Source organism: Leptonotus elevatus, chromosome 1, assembly GCF_054856555.1.
Source record: "Leptonotus elevatus isolate MCC_2025b chromosome 1, RoL_Lele_1.0, whole genome shotgun sequence".
In the NCBI taxonomy this organism is placed as follows: domain Eukaryota; kingdom Metazoa; phylum Chordata; class Actinopteri; order Syngnathiformes; family Syngnathidae; genus Leptonotus; species Leptonotus elevatus.
In genome coordinates this window covers 39,575,425-39,592,923 of record NC_141239.1, presented here as the reverse complement: position 1 = coordinate 39,592,923, position 17,499 = coordinate 39,575,425, and the positions used below count along the sequence as shown (strand labels likewise).

The 17,499-nt window shown below is 37.8% G+C and overlaps 2 protein-coding genes across 4 annotated transcripts; both read right to left on the bottom strand.

The window, feature by feature from the left end:
- Positions 1-1,048: 1,048 nt before the first annotated feature.
- Positions 1,049-9,664, bottom strand: casp8 (caspase 8, apoptosis-related cysteine peptidase). Of its 3 annotated transcripts, none has more exons than XM_086098768.1 (12): positions 9,503-9,664; positions 7,787-7,929; positions 7,237-7,415; positions 7,041-7,146; positions 5,736-5,865; positions 5,288-5,355; positions 5,169-5,214; positions 5,011-5,075; positions 2,811-2,922; positions 2,186-2,313; positions 1,634-2,025; positions 1,049-1,560 (listed from the first exon to the last, which is right to left on the bottom strand). In XM_086098768.1, exons 2-12 carry the CDS (start codon positions 7,895-7,897, stop codon positions 1,422-1,424), a joined length of 1,476 nt encoding a protein of 491 aa, XP_085954894.1. In that variant the 5' UTR covers positions 7,898-7,929; positions 9,503-9,664; the 3' UTR covers positions 1,049-1,421. The 3 variants fall into 3 exon arrangements, with proteins under 3 accessions (XP_085954894.1, XP_085954886.1, XP_085954903.1); XM_086098760.1 differs by having other exon boundaries at positions 7,787-7,920; XM_086098777.1 differs by lacking the exons at positions 2,186-2,313; positions 2,811-2,922 and having other exon boundaries at positions 7,787-7,920.
- Positions 9,665-10,970: 1,306 nt separating this feature from the next.
- On the bottom strand, positions 10,971-17,375 carry catip (ciliogenesis associated TTC17 interacting protein). The gene is made up of 8 exons (XM_086080611.1): positions 17,090-17,375; positions 16,236-16,421; positions 15,671-15,726; positions 15,501-15,587; positions 13,166-13,333; positions 12,455-12,579; positions 12,028-12,247; positions 10,971-11,674 (listed from the first exon to the last, which is right to left on the bottom strand). Exons 1-8 carry the CDS (start codon positions 17,202-17,204, stop codon positions 11,504-11,506), a joined length of 1,128 nt encoding a protein of 375 aa, XP_085936737.1. The 5' UTR covers positions 17,205-17,375; the 3' UTR covers positions 10,971-11,503.
- Positions 17,376-17,499: the final 124 nt, after the last annotated feature.

Here is a 17,499-nt window from a genome sequence, read left to right as displayed (position 1 = left end):
AAGAGTTGTGCAAAGTACTTTTTTTGTGTTGAGTTTGTCATTCAAAAATAGTGGTTTAGATTTAGTTACTGGTCCTTTTTAGAAATGGAGGACATCGGCGTTGTTGGTTTGGTTGATTGAAGAAACGTTTTTTGTGCACTCAACCAAATGAGGGTCGTGTGTTTGGAGACATTTCCTTCCCATCCACACATGCTGACTTCATCCAATGTCTCCTAAACTGCATATCTAAAGGTGGCGACAGTAACTGGAATAAATGTTATTTCTTTTCTAAAAAAAAAAAAAATGCTTTGAATTTGATGGTGAAGGTGGAAGTGAAATCCACAAACAAGATTCTCCTACGACTTTTTTTCTGACGGATACCAGTATGAGTATTCACTCTTTGAGTACTCACCAATACTGCGTACCAATATCTTTAGTACTTTTGATTCATTTAACACAATAACATTGTGAACAAAGTTGTTCTTCCTTATGCAGATGATTAGCAGATGTCTCAAACTGCCGTAGTATAGCACCAATTACTGCAGAGGAGGACTTACACAAAGTCCGATTTTCTTTGCCTTTATTAAGTATTGGTGGCTGGTATTAGCAGCCAATCAGAGTACCTGATTCCTGGCTGGTAACGGCCTGATACCGGTAATCACCCTTCCTTGCCACTTTACATAAGTGTTATATAGAAATTGTAGCTCCCTTTAAAGAGGTGTGAAATTACGTGAAAGACATTAACCTCAAATAAATAAATGGCAACTTCTGATGAATAGTAGGGATGTCACAATAACAGCAATATCGTGATATTGCGATATTAAAATTGCCACAATATCGTCGTCGTCGTCATGCTACGGTATTTAAAGCACCACATCCCCATCAAAAAACGTTACTTTTCACCTGCTCCAGCCAAGCACAGCTTTATGAACTACATAGACTATGATATTTGACGCTGCTGAGCCAATAGTAACATCGCTGTGCATTGTTTACAGAATAATTCAAGATGGCGGAGGACGGCGACCTTTCTGGCAGAGTGGCATGGATATAGCAGAAACATCTCACAAGGTTGATATCTATAGGTCTTTTATAGAGTATTATGAGCTTTTTTTTTTTTATATATTGCCAACACCACCACAATGTCGTGATAATATCGTATTGTGACATTTGGATATCGTTACTTCCCTAATGAATACAGCACATCCTAGCAAATATTCTTATTCTCTGTTGATTTATGGAAAATTACAAACAACATCAACATTTTACCAATTCAACATCAGGCATATGCTACAAACGAGTATTTTACGTTGAGTGGAAAAATGACAACAATCTTTTCAAATTCCACATTTTCAAAATAAAATTTCACCTGAGCTCTTCAGATTTTTGTAAACATCAGCATCAGTGCATCATCCGATGACCAGTTTGATACATAGAATGCAGTCTTAATCAACAAACTTTAGGACCAGTGTCCTTGTAAGGGTGTATTTGGGCTCAGGCATTTGCTTGTGATAAAGATACACTCCTTTGCTGACCTCCCTGTTCACACGTGTCAGGACAGAGAGAATATCTTCATCTCGTGGGCTGCAAACATCAAACACATCACATTACGATTATTAAGGAAGATGCTAAACATTCTTAAATCATCTAATCTCACCTCTCAGCAGATCGTTTGAGCTGCTTGCACAGCTCCTGTATGTAGATGGAGCCTGTGGTCGTGTTTCGAAACGATTTGCATTCCGGCACAGTGGCCATGCCGAGCAGGAAGTCGGCATCTGAGGGCACCGTCTCGCCCTGGATGGGACCCGCATCCGCTTCCATTTGATTCCCTCTGTCCTCGTCCAGCCCTCTCGGATTTGGGGGGCATGGCAAGGTCCCTGTCTGTAAGGCTCCTCCCTGGCAAGCTTGGATGAAGAACAATTTGGGTTTCCCTGCCAAAGTGGGGGCAAATCCACTTGTAAAGGGCTGTGTCAGTTCTCGTAGGGACACCTTTTTCTCATCGGTCCCGTAGACGCAACCATTTTCGCCATGGGAGAGCACACACACAACCTAAAAACAAAAGAAAAGGCACAGTCACTTTTTATTCTGGTGACAATTATTCCATTCGTGCTCATCTTGACATCACATCTAAATACAAGATACAAACAATTTTTTTTTTTAATTTTTGGGATTCATTATAAATTGTCTTCATGCATTATATCTTTCTCACCAGAGCATCATCCTCTGAAAAATCTCTTGTAGCGACACTATTGAGCTCCCTTCTTATCTCTTTTGCAGTCAAGTTGCTATGGACATTCACAAGGAAGCCAAGTTTGGTGAATAGTGGGTAAAGAGCCTCTGTGGAATAGAAAAAAAATGTTTTAACTTTTTGGCTCATTCATATATCCATTTTCTATACGTCTTAGCCTGTTTGTAGTCGTAGCGAGCTGCCAAAGGATCAATAAGTACATCAATCCATCCACATACTCTGTTTACATGTTGTATTCACCAATATGACATTTGATTCCTAATATTTTGGCCACATTGAGTCAGATAATATTCAAACTCACGAGACTGGTTGCTCTGAAATTAGGACATTATCCTCAATAGAATGGAAATTGGTGGAAAATGGCGAAGATTTACAGTAGTCGCACCGCAATTCACGGCGTACGGGGACTGAGCCCGGCCGTGAAAACTGCAGTACTTGACCGCCCCCAGTAAATCCACCAACATTAATACACTGTAAATATAGCCAGAAAGAAGTGACTTTTTCAAGAAATAAAAATAAATGTTTAAAAAAAATTAACATTGTTCATTTGTAGAGGTAAGATTCATGACGGAATAAAAATACGCACTCAAGTCCGCTTGTGTTCCTCCCCTTTTTTTCAGCAACGTCCCCAAAAATTCCTCATTGTTGATAATCACGCAAAGACCATGAGGGTTGTGATTCATTTCGTAGTACTCTGTCTGCGGCACAAGCACACAAAATATTCATAAAAATGATCGTTAAAATCAATGGATGAATGACGTTGCAAAAGTTATTGTTGCGCACTGCAAAAAAATATATATATATTACCTAATGAATTGTTAGTGAAAACGTCTTACTGTACTTACTTAAACTGTTGTGACTTTTTCACAGCTTGAAAACCTTAAATCAAAAACTATTATTTTATTGTATAAATTACTTAGATTATTACTTCTTTTTTTTTACTCATTGGAAAATATATCATGCTAAAAAAAAAGTCTTATGTGACAGGCTTAGGTGAGGCCATCAGAAATAGAGAGGAAATATCGTAGCTGCTGATGACAAGATAAGAGCGATTGACAATTTCTTCAATGTTAAGGCCTAATATGTTATACTAACACACTGATACAGAGCACCGATACTTTAAGTTGCCCATCTTGTGTAAAAAATAACTTTATAACCAGATGAGTCATTATTGCTTCATTCATGCAGTCATTAGTGTTTACTTCCTTCTACTCCTTTTTTCTCCAAATGTGTGTGTGTGTATATATATATATATATATATATATATATATATATATATATATATATATATATATATATATATATATATATATATATATATATATATATATATATATATATATATATATATATATATATATATATATATATATATATATATATATATATATATATATATATATATATATATATATTAGGCAGCAGCAGTTCTGCTTAATAAAAGAGTGAACCTATGCAACTGCAGTTCTGAATGGAAAAATTTGGGTGGGTGGAAGGGGATGGGGCAGATCCCTTTTGAAAATAATCTTTACAAGTACAACTAACATGATCAAATGATCATTGTAACTTGCCATTAACTATTATTGTGTAACTGTCATTAAACCAAGTAGGTCAAGTGTGCGAGTCCAGAGGACATGAAGCAGGAAGACGCCGGAAGGAGCATGCAGCAATTTGAGGAGCATTGCTGGGCAGACAATTAACTCTTTCATGGGCACTACTCGGCAAACGGAATCCGAACGTTCATCGCTAATGATGGGTATACACACCGATTATGTTTTTTCTTGTGGAGCAAGGTCTAGCGCACACAACTGCCAACAGATGGCAGCGATGCATCATTTTAGATTTGAGAACAGCCCTTGTTGTGTGTGACAAGTAAGACTACGCTTGAGACATTAGAAGTGGGCAAAATGGCGACACTCACCCACAGGCTGGAAGTCAGATAAGTTAATTATAGCATAATTTACATGAAAAGAGAATATACTGTATATATTTATATGTCCATAAGGTTTATATTAATGCTTAGAGTGCATTTTAAAAGTTGAATGTTTTCTGTGCAGTCATGTATTTAAAATGTAATTCTGTCAAGACTGACATGTTTTTACATCTGAGAAAAGAACCTCTGAAATTTATTTTTAAGTCATAGCAAAGAAAATAGTAAATGTAAATAATGTTTTGCCAGAAACTCCTCTCATTGTGTTCCTTACTGTATATGTTTATGGCCTAAATAAAGATAAATTCATCAATTAATACTTTTTGCATGTTTTTGTACTTGAAAATTCCTTTCTGTTTTAAAGTTAAACAAATAATTAAGTATTGTAGAACAGTCAAATATTCTGCCTGTAATTCATGTCTTTGCTGGTGAAATCATTAAGGAGCCAAAAAAGAAGACATTTATTATATGTCGTTTTTAAATTAACCGGATGATTATTCATTTATCGGATTTTTTCTCTCCTAAATATTAGAATAAGAATCAGCTGCATCTGCCGGGAATTTTTTTTTTTGACATAGTTTTTGGCATCGGAATAACTTGAAATAAATTCAATAATGTAAAATTTCGGAGTTACATTTACAGCAATAGAAGCTTAATTTATGACAGACTGCTACTAAACACTAGTAGCTTGTACTGTAACTCAAAATAAGCCTCAAAGATGGTTTACAAACACAATCTTACACTCATACTCCGGTAGAGTTCCATTGGCTGATTTTTTTTCCACTTAAGGGACAAAATGAATTGTTTTCTATTTTTTAGCATTTTGAGCATTTCTTCTGCACGTGTGAATGGATACCTGATCAGACAAAGATGAAGGCTGGTTGTTTGTTTCTGCATCTGAGGAAAAATGGCCACCTTCATCTAAGGAAAAACAAACCAAAGCAAAAAGTCATAACTAATTGTCTGTATATGAAAATGCCATGGCTTGTGAGTAATGCAGTTTGAAAAACATACAGGTGGTTGGAGGCTCAGATCTGGACAAAGGAGGGGAGTTGTAATGCTACAGGAAGAAATCACAGTTAGTAGACTGACTATTTTTTCCCTTGGCATTCCCAAGCGAAAGAGAAACATACAGATATACAAAACTGGAATCCGCTGAGGGGTCTGGCAGGACGTGGACTCGCTGGCAGCAGAGATGCACCTACAAGTGAAAGGATTTGATGAGTTTGAAATGAACAACTCATTTCAGTGTGCAATGCTTGCCACGTCTTTTTGTTTGATGTGGATCAAACTCTGACAGGCGAAATCCAGGCTGAGGCTGGATCCCGATGTCAGATTGGCTTTCACTATGCCACTAGATTTTTAAAAAAAAAAATTTTTTTGCTATTGTCCAAATGGAAACACTGGAGTCTGGTAAAGTTCAGTCCAAATAACTTTGCCATTTTTTTATAGCTTTCATATGTCATGTGTATATCATCATCAACATATATCACCTAGGTTTTCCCCTTAGGACTGTCTGGGAGGGCACATTCAACTTGAGTGATTAGTCAAACATAAATATACATGTCGAGTCACCCGTACCCTGTTTGAATTGCTGGACGGTCAATGCCAGTTGCAGATCCACTTCCGTCAGTACCGAATCCAGCACATTTAGATCTGATTGAGACAGTAAACCCACTTTTTCCAGTTCCACAAAGATGTCCAGTGCCGTCTGGAATTGGCAGAAAACAAATTGATAATATCATGTCAGCTGTGTAGGCCTACCATAAAATATGTGCCCATATGTTAACAATTAATCTTCTCAAATTGCATTTGACTTTGCTTTCAATGCAGGGCTGGACTGGCCATCTGGCCTTGGGCTGCCTTCTTTTGGGGCTGATGCTGTTCTTTTTAATGATTATTAGCCCAAGAGACTGGCCATTTTGAATATAGATAGCAAACTGAAACTAGGGCTAGACCGATTATCGGCCGCGCCATTTATCAGTGCCGATATTTGTCAATTTGACAAATATCAGCATCGGCCTTTTTACGAATCTGAAGGCAGATATAGCTGAAATCTCACTGGGCGGTGAATGCTAGCGAACGTAGCAAAATTTTGGGTTTTCATCAGGATTTGTAAGATGTTCACCTACTGTTTTTATTTTTCACAAAAAAATTTCGAACATATTCAGATCATTTTTACTGTCTGCGAAGATCTTTTGAAACCTTTTACGAACTCTGACGAAACCCCCAAATTAGCTGCATTTGCATGCATTTGTCACTCAGTGGGATACAGGACACTTTTCATTTACGGATTTATTTCAATTTCCACCAAATAAAAAATAAAAAACGCTGACACATCAAAATACTAAAACTAACAAACAACTAAAACTAAGAAATTATGTTGAAATTATGGAAAAACTTCATTCCTAGTAGAAAACTTTAGGGAACTTTTACTTTAACTTTGTGTAACATGCTGATGACGCTTCAATTTTTGTCAGAATTTTTAAACAAAGCTGTCAATTCTTAATCTTATGTTTAAGTTTAAAAGAAAAAATACATAATTTGAAAAATTTGGATGACAATATTTTCTCGTGAATATCGGCTTGAAATATCGGCTATCGGTCTCCTTGACTAATAATCGGTATCGGACTTGAAAAAACCCATATCTGTCTATCACTAGCTGAAACATCATCAATAAACATCAGTGGCAGAACGACATGTCGACGACAAGAGTCTGGCTGGGCCTGAGTCAAAATGTCAGCGCTGATTTTTTTTTTTTGTGCCAGTCCAGGCCTGTTTCAGTGCACAACAAATACACAATATAAAATTCCATACGTACGTAAATATGGGAGGTTGCAGTATGATTTTGAAAGATGTGACAAAACTTGGTTGGCTACTTCTCACCTTGCATTCATCCATTCGTCTCCTGACAATCTTGTTGCTCAAGAGAAACTTCATCTTTTTGAGATTTTCGTTTGTTGTTTCATTATATATATTGTACAGCATCACCCTATTCACAAAGCAAGGAGGATTGTAAAGTAGGATTAGTTCCGAGCACAAGGTAAGTAAGAACAAAACACACAATTCTTGCTGCTTTTACCTGTAGTTTGACAGTTTGTCGATAGGATTTGCATCGGTTTCCTCCACTCCCTGTCTGTTGGTTTTTAAGAGACTGAGGAGATCATTCCGTTGGATTGTGCGCAGTAGCTCATGAAGAAATTCAGTGTTCAGTTGATCCCTTTCTTCTAATCTGTTGAACAAAACTTTTGCATCTTCAACCTGTAAAAAATTGTTGTTAACAAATATGGTTACATTCTAGCTGCGCTTTGATGAAGTGTGTAAAACATTCTATTTTGTTATTTCATCAGGGCTCATTGCAGGTAATGACCAATCACGGCTCAGCTTGCAAACGTCACATGACCAAACTCAGAAAACAGTGATGTCATTTTCGGTCAGACAGCAAGTCTATTTTGCTGCTAAATTCATATTCCACAAACATAAAATATGAATCAGAATGCCGTGTTTAGACTAGGAGGGGCTTACAACCTATTGTAAAGAAAGACAATGTTTGGGTTGACTTTCCTTTAAGTTGATTAAATTGTTTATTTGCAATAAAAAAAAGTGTAAAGAATAAAATATGGGATCCTCACTCCTTCGAGATATCTCCAGTTGACAACATCACGGCACAAGAAGCAGAGAGCGGCCACTTCAGAGGAATTCAGGGCCTCTGAGATTCCCATCAACTTTTTCCGCCTCTCCATTCCAACCCCACTTTGGACGTAAACTTCCAGACATGAAGGAGAATTGGGGAAACAAAACATAATATTAAAAGTGAAGGTTAGATTTGACAATCAAAACGTTCAAATGCAAAATAATGGGGCGCTGCAAGAAGGGGGTGTCATAACTGACAGCGGCACAAGAGTGTTTTTAATTTGCGGCATTGTTGTGGTGTGAGCCATAGAGATAGCTACCTCTATATACACTTGTCAAAACCTCGTGAAATTAGGCTGTACAATAATTTCCTGATGAAAAGACATTTGACTTTTTGTAAAGCCCTCTGAAAACCGTACTGCTAAATTTAGGAAAATATTCAAACACATGTTCAAACAGACCTTTATTATATGCTATGTGTGCGCTAGGTGTTGTTTTTAAAATAATAGTTCTTCTGAATATGTCATCCAAATGAATGCTTTCACAGGCCTGATGTGACCCACAGGCTGTGGGGTCCCCACTCCTGCTTCAAACACTCTCCCTCATTTTTAAATATGCTCAATGCAGTTGTTGAGTAGCACGTGGGACTCTTCTTAAAATAGGTCACCTGTGATGGAACGTTGCGATTTTCTAGGAATGTTGTTGAAATGATGATTTAAAAATGTAAACAGTGGTTAAGATTGATATAAAATTAAATAAAGTATTGCATATTGATATTTAGTCAGTTAATACCACTTCTTCCTACTCCGACTATCAGTTTATGTTTTCACATGGAATATTATATTGATTTTTGTTTTGTTTATGTTGTTTATGTTCAAAATAAACTTCAACTTCACCTTAACCAGTTTCCTCATTATTGTGTGAAATCCTTAGCATGTTTCTAAGTCTTACATAATTCATGAGAATAATTATTAGCAACATGCAGTATAAGGACATTATAAACGGTAATCTGAGCAATGTTAATTTATTATTATTACTAGTGACGATACAGGGTTAAGAAAATGGTTGGCTGGATTATTGTTTTTTCACAAGTGTGTATCAAACTGGTAGCCCTTCACATTAATCAGTGCCCAAGTAGCAGCTCTAGGTTTCAAAAAGCTTGGTGACACCGTTCTATAGAGTAACAGTACTCTTACCTTAGGCTCTGACTACTATAGTACAGTAGGTCATGCAGTTTTCACAATACTTTTTTTTTCCCCAATGTAGATATTCATGAAACATCCTGGGTGTTATGACAGGTGTCACCGACGTTTTTGAAACGTAGAGCACCTTCTTAAGTAGTCCTACCAGTTTGACATACACTTCAGAAAAACTTTTTTCTCTAACGCTATTGTATTATAATTACTAATAATTCATTATAGTTATGAAGACACTGATCATGTTAATGATTTCTCACAATAATTAGATCACCTTGGTGTAAGCATTTCCCAGAAGTGGAATGGATACATGACAACATACCGGCAGAGTATAAAAAAAAAAGCCTACCATACAGTATTGATAATTTAAAGCAATTGAATAGTTTTACACCGCAGGTCGTGAAATAAGACATGATCATTTTCACCTAAGCAGCACAAAAGTAACATCAACGCCGCATATTAGAAAGCGATCCACTTTAATTCAGGTAAAACTGTCAAGCCAAAGAAGTCAAAACTTACTGCCGTTGGGACGTTTGTCTCTTCAAGCCAAGTGGAGAAAACCAACACACTTCTTTATATGTAAAGCGGCTACTGTGGGAAAAATTACCTTTTTAACTTATCTTGACAAATTAGGCCTCAATGAGTAAAAACAAGTTTATCGGAAAAGTCCTGACTTTTCTTCTTCTGGTGGCGTATAATGGCAGTTGGCAAATAAGTTTAGGTACATTACCGCCATCTACTGGTAAAGAAGTGTTCTGTTTCGTTTGTTCAATTATTATTAGCAGTTTATATAACAAGCAACAAATGTCAAGGATGGCCCAATAAAGTCATTGACTATTTCCAGTTTGGATAATACCTCATATTAATGATATTTAATTACTATTTTGCAGCATTTTTCTCATTTTTTTTCCTTTTTAATCAGGCATTTGTCTTCTTTCCAGGGCATATTTATTACAATAAATCCCTTGCGGTGATTGTTCCTGTCCTCGGGCTCAGCGACATTTTCTTGAATCTATTTAAAAAAAAAAGTGCACTAGTTCATTGTGTCCAAATTAAATTTTTGATATTACTCATTTTTTCTGTCTTTAGATCGAGCTAATCTTTCCAATTAATCTGTAAAACTATTATTTTGTGTCTATTCCACCCTGCTTTTCCCAGTTTCTCTTCATTCATCCATCCATTTTATCTGCCCTCTCATTTTCCTTGATTCTAATATGGGCTCGTACCCAAAGCTACTCGCAACTGTCAAACCCATCATTTGTATTTCATGTAATATCTGGTGGTACTATTTTCCACTGTTTTCAGTGGTGGATAATTAACATCGGTGTTTGTAATGGTCTGGTCTCCTCCATCCATTGAACCAGTGGCAACTATAGTACTTATTCTCATAAGTCATCTTTATTTATATAGCGCTAGCTCGTTTGACAGCAGCTGTGAATGGAATTGAGAGAACCTCTTTTCAGCCATCACCTTCAGAACAAAGTGCATTTTTACGGTAATGATGTACCTTGCAGTCCAGCTCCATTTGTTTTTACAGCTTAATTATTGGTTTGCATTAGTCTCATATTGTGAATAGAAACAAACAAAAAACGTCTTAAAACATCACAATGTTTTATATGAGGCCATGGCACATATGGCTTCCCCTTGCTCCAAGTTTAACCAAACTAAACTAAGAATAAAAAAAATAAGATAGTCTTAATGAAGGACAGCTGTGGAATTAATTGTGATGCTGAGATGGAGAACGTGCGTTATGTTATAGTAATAAATTAATTTTTTTGAGACAATTTCTAAGACGCTAACTTACGCTCACATACCATCTTCCCCAGTAATTAAGCCTTGTTTCTATTTAATGAAAATTGATAAAATGCTAATATACCAACAGTTACTATGCAAACAGAGCCAGAGAGCAACATGAATATTGATGTGCCGAGACACACTGATAAATATTTAACATCTTCTCAATTGATGAAATATTGTTTCTAATGAATGTGATTCCAGAACGTTTTTATTTTGTTTTCAAGGACAGCCAAAATGGAGAACCAAACAACAAACGAACAAAGGTGGATTCATCAGAAGAGGTAATTATGGTATGACAATTTTCTGCTAAAGCTAAAATAAGTTCAATTAGCTTTTTTTCAACCTTGAGAATAAGGGGCCGCACTGTCAATTTGCTATAGGTCTACATGTCTCATTTCCAATACGTCATTTCATGCCGCAGGTCGACATGAAATATAAAAGATAAAACGCTGAAACATACAGCAAGATGTTAGCGCCTTAATCAGTATTGTGCCATCTCCTCTATTATTAACTTGTGTGAGTGAAAATGACTTTTGTTTTTATAACGAAAAAATGTACGCACTGCAACTTTTAACAATCATGAAGTAACTGAGAAACACACTTTCTTGTGATCACATACTAGTACCAGATATCACTCAAATAAAAAATAAAAGTAGCCACTAGCCAATGATCATTAGTGAACAGCAAGTATATAAAAATGATTGTAAGAACGTAAGATTTCAGTCATGACGTATCCAGGCTTGGGTTCGAGGTGAAGGGGAGGAAATATTCTCTGGCAAACTGGAACACATCATTTGGTTTCTTGAGCAGCAAAAATTGCAGGAAGTCAGATATGAGTGCACGGATCTGTGGGTGTGCTTTTAAGTATGACGCATGATCAGCCTTCAGCTCCTCCTGCAACAATGCCACAAACACATAAACACACTGTCCACATTTACACTGAAATGTACGGAATTATCTAGAATTCACTCACTGGCCAGAATATTATCACAGAATAATAAGTCTCAACAGGAGCTGTAGAAAATAAATTACCCATTTTGTAGAATCTATTTTGATAGTGAGAGTCAAAGTTACAGTCAATTTAATTTAGCAATGTGCGTATTTGATATTTTACTTGTATGGGAGTACAACAGCACTGCATCATTGTAAAGGCAGACTTTTGGGGGAAACTATTGTATTTGCTTCCTGTTAGCTCGTGCTTGTGTACCTGATGAAGTGAACTGATAGTGTCATTACTTTATTCTTACCTTTCGGTCCAAGAACTTGGAACGCATCTGTATGTCTTCTTCCCAAACCAGAGGGATTTTCTCATAAGCTATGAGAAAACGTGAAAACACACATATGCATAAACAAAGTCCATTAAACGATCGAATTAAGATAGTGTTACTACCTTCTTCTTTATGTGATGGAAGCTGCATTAGCCTCATCGTAACCGGAGATCCCACCTGCAATCTGCTAGCAAGATGCCTAAAGAAACAATTATATAGACTTATACTGTATACTCAGCGACAATTATAGCTGTCTTTGTGTGTGGTGCTAATGTTGTCTCGGTGATGGCTGTGTGAGCTGTGCACTGTGGTCTATTCTCAGCTGGGAATAGGCCAATGTGATCCAAAATGTGCAATATTGACTATATTCAGCATTTTAATTGCGTATTGATGGAATGGATCTTACCCATCAGACAAAAAGTAGCACTGCCATGTAGTAGGGGATTCCTCCACAGAATGAACAATCCTCTCCATCCCGAATATCTCCACAGACTCCCCCTCAATCTCCATCTGTTGCTGTTCTAGCCCTTGCTGAACACAGACAAACAAAAACAATTTGCTTCGAATATGTTATGTTTCGGTTTTGTAGGGGTTGGATTTTGTTTATTATGGGTATGTTTGTTGTTTTTGTCTGTGGTTGGTTTTTGTCATGTCTTCCTGATTTCTCCCCTTGTCTCGTTATGTCTGATCACATGCACCTGTGTTTCTTCCCTTCCCAGTGTGTCTGACCAATCGGTGCCCTCAGCCTATTGTGTACCCCAGGTGTGTCTCATTAGCGTTGGTGTATTTAGTCTGTTGTGGTTGTCCAGTCTGTGTCGGTCCATTGTCGTTTCTCCCATGTCTTGCCGCTTGAGTTTGCTTCGATTTAGGACTTTATTGTTTCCTGTCGGCACCCTGTTCTTGTTTAATTATTAAAACCCTTTTGTTTTGGACTTTACCTCGGCCTCCCCACACACGGGTCCAAAACCACAGCCAGCCGTGACAGAATACTGTTGACAAGTCTGGCAATGCAATTCATTACATGAAGTCAAGTATTTGTAATGGCTGAGTATTCAGAATATTTGTATCCATACAGTGCAACCGAAAATGTCCATACTGAAGTGGTGTAATCACTTACAAAAGTCGTGCAGCTGATGCGTAAATTCTGGTCAAAGGAGATGAAAGTCATGTGCTCGGGCACTTTCTTCCTCAACGCAATAAGACGCATGAGCAAGAAGTTGGAACCCTCAGTTATAAGACCTCTAAGGGCAGCCATGGAATATGAAACACTGTCCCTTGTCACCTCCTGGATGCACAAAAACACATACACAGAGCATCTTACAGTGGGCCAGAAATTGAGTTGAATTATATTGCACCAAGACATTGGTATCTGGGCCTAAAGAGGGGATTTATCTGACTAAATCTACTTAATAATAACATGAATTATAGAAGCCATCATTAGGGTAGATGCTACGGACTTCCGACTTTCACACATCAGCGTCGTTTCCGGCCACTGATGGCCGCGTTCCAACACTCGCACCCCCAACCGGTCGTCTCAACTCTCTGCTCCGCTTCGGACAACTGAGACAGACACACTACACGCATCGACAGAAACGCGCAACCGAGGGGCACAAAGGCGGAAGCGCAAGAACTGTGACACGGCCTACATACTGGATCGATAGTGATTTGTGGCACATATGTCATCTATAGGTAATTTGTAGACAGTCCCTAGCCAGTCCCTCCAGGATTTCCCGGGCATTTTTGTTGCGGGCTAAAATATTCAATAATAGATCAAATAAATTGCCAATGCTATTAAAATTGTTAAGTTATTAACATTGTTTTTTAGTTTTAAATTATATTTTAGCCGTTTTAGATTTAGTTAACTCAGTATGGCTAAATGAATAGCATTTTTATGTGTCTCACACTCCTGAGAAAATAAGGGAGTGTATGTGTCTGTCTCTTCCGAAGGAGACGGGCTGATGTGTGATTGTTTTTCTCTAATCTGATTTATAGCTTTGGGAACTTGCTGAACTTGCAGAAGGGAGGAGAGAGGGATTTTTTTGTTTATACTGTGTTGTGGGCTGATGGGAGGAGACTTCTAGTCTCCCACTATTCTGAATAAGTATTGATGTACCAGGTTGGAGAGAGAGACAACCTGATAGAACACGGCTTCAGTGTCATCAGCCTTTTGTCCTCAGAAGCTTCTGGTAATTAATAAATACCTTTGCAAAGGGACTTTTTCACCAGGATCTCACCATTCAGTTAATTGAACACGCAAAGAGTACAATACTTAATATTGTCTACTCTAACAAAATATACAGTGCTTAATGCCATCATGGTCAAAATCATAGCCATAACTACTACTATATTTACTCCTCAGAATCATCCGCTTCCACTTGATCGGTTTGAAAAACATATACTTTTGTACACTTTCAAATATGAGAGTATGGGGATATATCTTCAGTTTATAATTCTACACATATAAAGACGTGTTTAATGGTTGATTTACGTCAGAAAACTGCCCAACTCTAGGCTTAACATGCATCATTCACATACAAATGTCACTCATCGCCTCCATGAGTGTGAGCATATTTCTTTCAACACTTTTCACACGTTTAGCACTCGTGAAATAAGAGAAATACAATTGTTGGCGCTATTAATTACACTAGGCGAGCGTGTCGCTATGACTTACCGGTATCTTTATCGCTGTTATGGTGCTTGTGGAGTCGCAATATGGTTCTTATTGGAACAGAATTGTTAACAAATCGCTCGTCATGGCGGCCGTTTTTCGGCAAATCTCGACTGTTATTTTTTATTAATGTCATTCTTGTCAAAGTTGACAAACCAGTTCCAGGCGACGACGTGGACTCTTTGCTAAAATGCTAAAATATGCTAATTCTTAAGGTCCAGAAGGAAGAAGGACGACACGTACGTGACACGCTTCCTGCTGCACCTTCAAAATAAATGTCACAACACATTTCAGCTGTCAAGACACTTTTATTGTGACAAGGTCCGACAACAACAGGGCCTCTAACTGTGCGAAAATTTTATTTTCAGAGCCTTTCACCCCAAAAAGTCTTGTAAGCTTACTTCGAGCCTTGAATCTAATAAATAAATTGTAACGCAACGCATTTCTCATACAATAACGATAACGTAAATAATTTGTTAGATTAGTCAGTTTATGAAAAAAAAAAAGTTAGTTTAAACGCCGTTATTCCCAAAACTGGCAATACAGTATGGCTTAAGTTACATTACATTAGCCAGCACCACTTGAAGACCCTGAACATATTGCACATACAAGACTAGAAATAGTGCAGCCAATAGAAACACTACAAAATGAAAATAATAGACTACTGTATATAAATGAATGCAAATGGAACAAATGTTATAATTTAGGCTGTATTTCACCTGCTATCTCTCAGACACATTCTGATCCTAAGTTCACCCTTGGTTTCACTTTGGTTGTAACTCACCTTTCCATCAGTGGTGACTTTATCGATCCTCATCTCTCCATCACATTCCACCATGTGACACCGCTTATCCAAAATGTGGCCATCAAGCTAAAAAGAAATGCAAATGTCTTTAAATATATCATGGGATGCATGTCATGAATATGTTTCCTTTAATGCACTCAGTGACCTGCCTTGACATACTCGTGGTGGTCCTCCTCCAACACTTCTAGGTCAGCAGTTAGGTAGGCTAATATGGAAAACCGAAAAGAAAGGCACACTTAAATTACAATCACTTGCGCAATCCAATAACATCTATCAGAAACGTGGCCTTGTTCTTGCATAGATGTTTTTATCTTAATAAATTACTGCATGGGACAAAATATCATAAACAGCTCAATTTGATGTAGTCACAATTCTACAGGACTGCATGCTACAAGCACAAGTATAAACATTGTCAAATTAAAATCTCCCTGGTAAATATACTGAAAACTGAGAAGTGTACCCTAATTGACATATTTCTTTGTACACACTGGCCAGTTGTATGACATCCTATAACACGTATAGTAATCAGCCGTCAGACTAACAATAATCTAAACAATCATGCAGCAGTGAGTGTATGAATGATCAATAATAAACTTTATTAGCAGATATTAAGAACTCCCATTGTTTTTTTTTGTGCTTAGATGATGATGGCGCGTATCGGCTGGCTCAGGCAAGAATGTTAACGGCCAGAAAAATCGGGCAGGACCCCCTCACCTGTCACTGTCGTTCCACATGGGGAGTCGTCGATGGCCCCTTGGCTTTGTGCATGTACCAGCATACATGGTTGACGGGCTCGGTGGGCAAATTCCACTGACACGCAGAACCTCCCCAAGTCTCGACCCCCTTCCGACATGGTCACCAGAGAGTCCGCAAACACACATTTTGACAGCTCCACGGGCTCTGGCAAAGAAAAAGAAAAAAAGTGTCTTTGGGTATAAAACATCACCTGCTAATTTTTAGGTCAGAAGAAGAACTAAGTGATGATGATGAGCTCGACCAAAATATTATCATCATCAGCGTGGAGCAGGAGAGTACTTTGAGCATGAGACTCAAACCAAGCGTAAGTGTCAACAGTACTACTACCATTTTATTTTATTTTTTCCCATGTACAGCACGTTATTTTATTTTTCAAAAACCCCAATTCGGTTCTAGTTAACTTTGAAGTACATGTATTTAATTTTTAAGACTCCCTTGTTTTTAAACATTTATTTAACATTTTTACTTAATATTATGCGCAATATTTAATTGAATACTTTTTCAAGTAGGGCCTCCTGTTTTATTATTTTCCTATAGTTTGCCATTTTGTAAATCCTCAAAACACATACGGTGGCTCACAATAATAAATATATAACAGAAATAAAACTTCTGCCTCATTTTTGCCTACCACTTTGACTTACTGCCGTACTTTATTAGTTGAGATTTCATTCCGATTCTGGACGGACCGATCATACATAGTGCCTGATTGTGGTTTGAGCATGTCAACAGGTGCCAAAAACAGGCGGTGGGTGTCCTCAGGCGTGCACACACTTCGTGTATAAAGTATACGCTAAGATCGCCCGTGAACTCACCAATACTGGACAAGAACGCCACAGCTTCTTCGGAGGCCACCATTTCTGAACCGTGCTTGTCTTCTTTGGTCGCCAATGAAGGAAGAAGAGCTGGAGCCGCATTGGGTTCCTCCATTATTGTCCTGTGTTGAAAACAGACTTTGTACCCGTGCTGGGAAGGATGAAAACGTTAACGATGTAATAAGACGGGCGAATGTTAATGCACCCAACTAGTCGACATTGTATGCAGGTCTTTTCTCGGTCGTAAATCCTGCTTTATGTTTCAGAAAGCAGACGGCAGACGACAGACGAGTTGTCACGGCAACCGGGGCTCGATTGCCGTAAAGTTGCGTGTAAGAGGGCAGGCCAATTTGGAAAATAAAGTAGGCCTACCGGTACTCGTCGAACAAGAAAGTATTATATTGTATTAT

Excerpts from the sequence above, each read along its gene's own strand:
- casp8 (XM_086098768.1), bottom strand. The coding sequence starts at position 7,897 with ATGGAGAGGCGGAAAAAGTTGATGGGAATCTCAGAGGCCCTGAATTCC. Across the intron at positions 7,147-7,236 it reads GACAAACTGTCAAACTACAG|GGTGATGCTGTACAATATAT; the intron begins GTAAAAGCAGCA and ends CTTTGTGAATAG. Across the intron at positions 1,561-1,633 it reads CTCAAACGATCTGCTGAGAG|CCCACGAGATGAAGATATTC; the intron begins GTGAGATTAGAT and ends TGATGTTTGCAG.
- catip (XM_086080611.1), bottom strand. The coding sequence starts at position 17,204 with ATGGAGGAACCCAATGCGGCTCCAGCTCTTCTTCCTTCATTGGCGACC. Across the intron at positions 15,727-16,235 it reads ATGTGGAACGACAGTGACAG|CCTACCTAACTGCTGACCTA; the intron begins GTGAGGGGGTCC and ends TTTCCATATTAG. Across the intron at positions 11,675-12,027 it reads CCAAGTTCTTGGACCGAAAG|GAGGAGCTGAAGGCTGATCA; the intron begins GTAAGAATAAAG and ends GCATTGTTGCAG.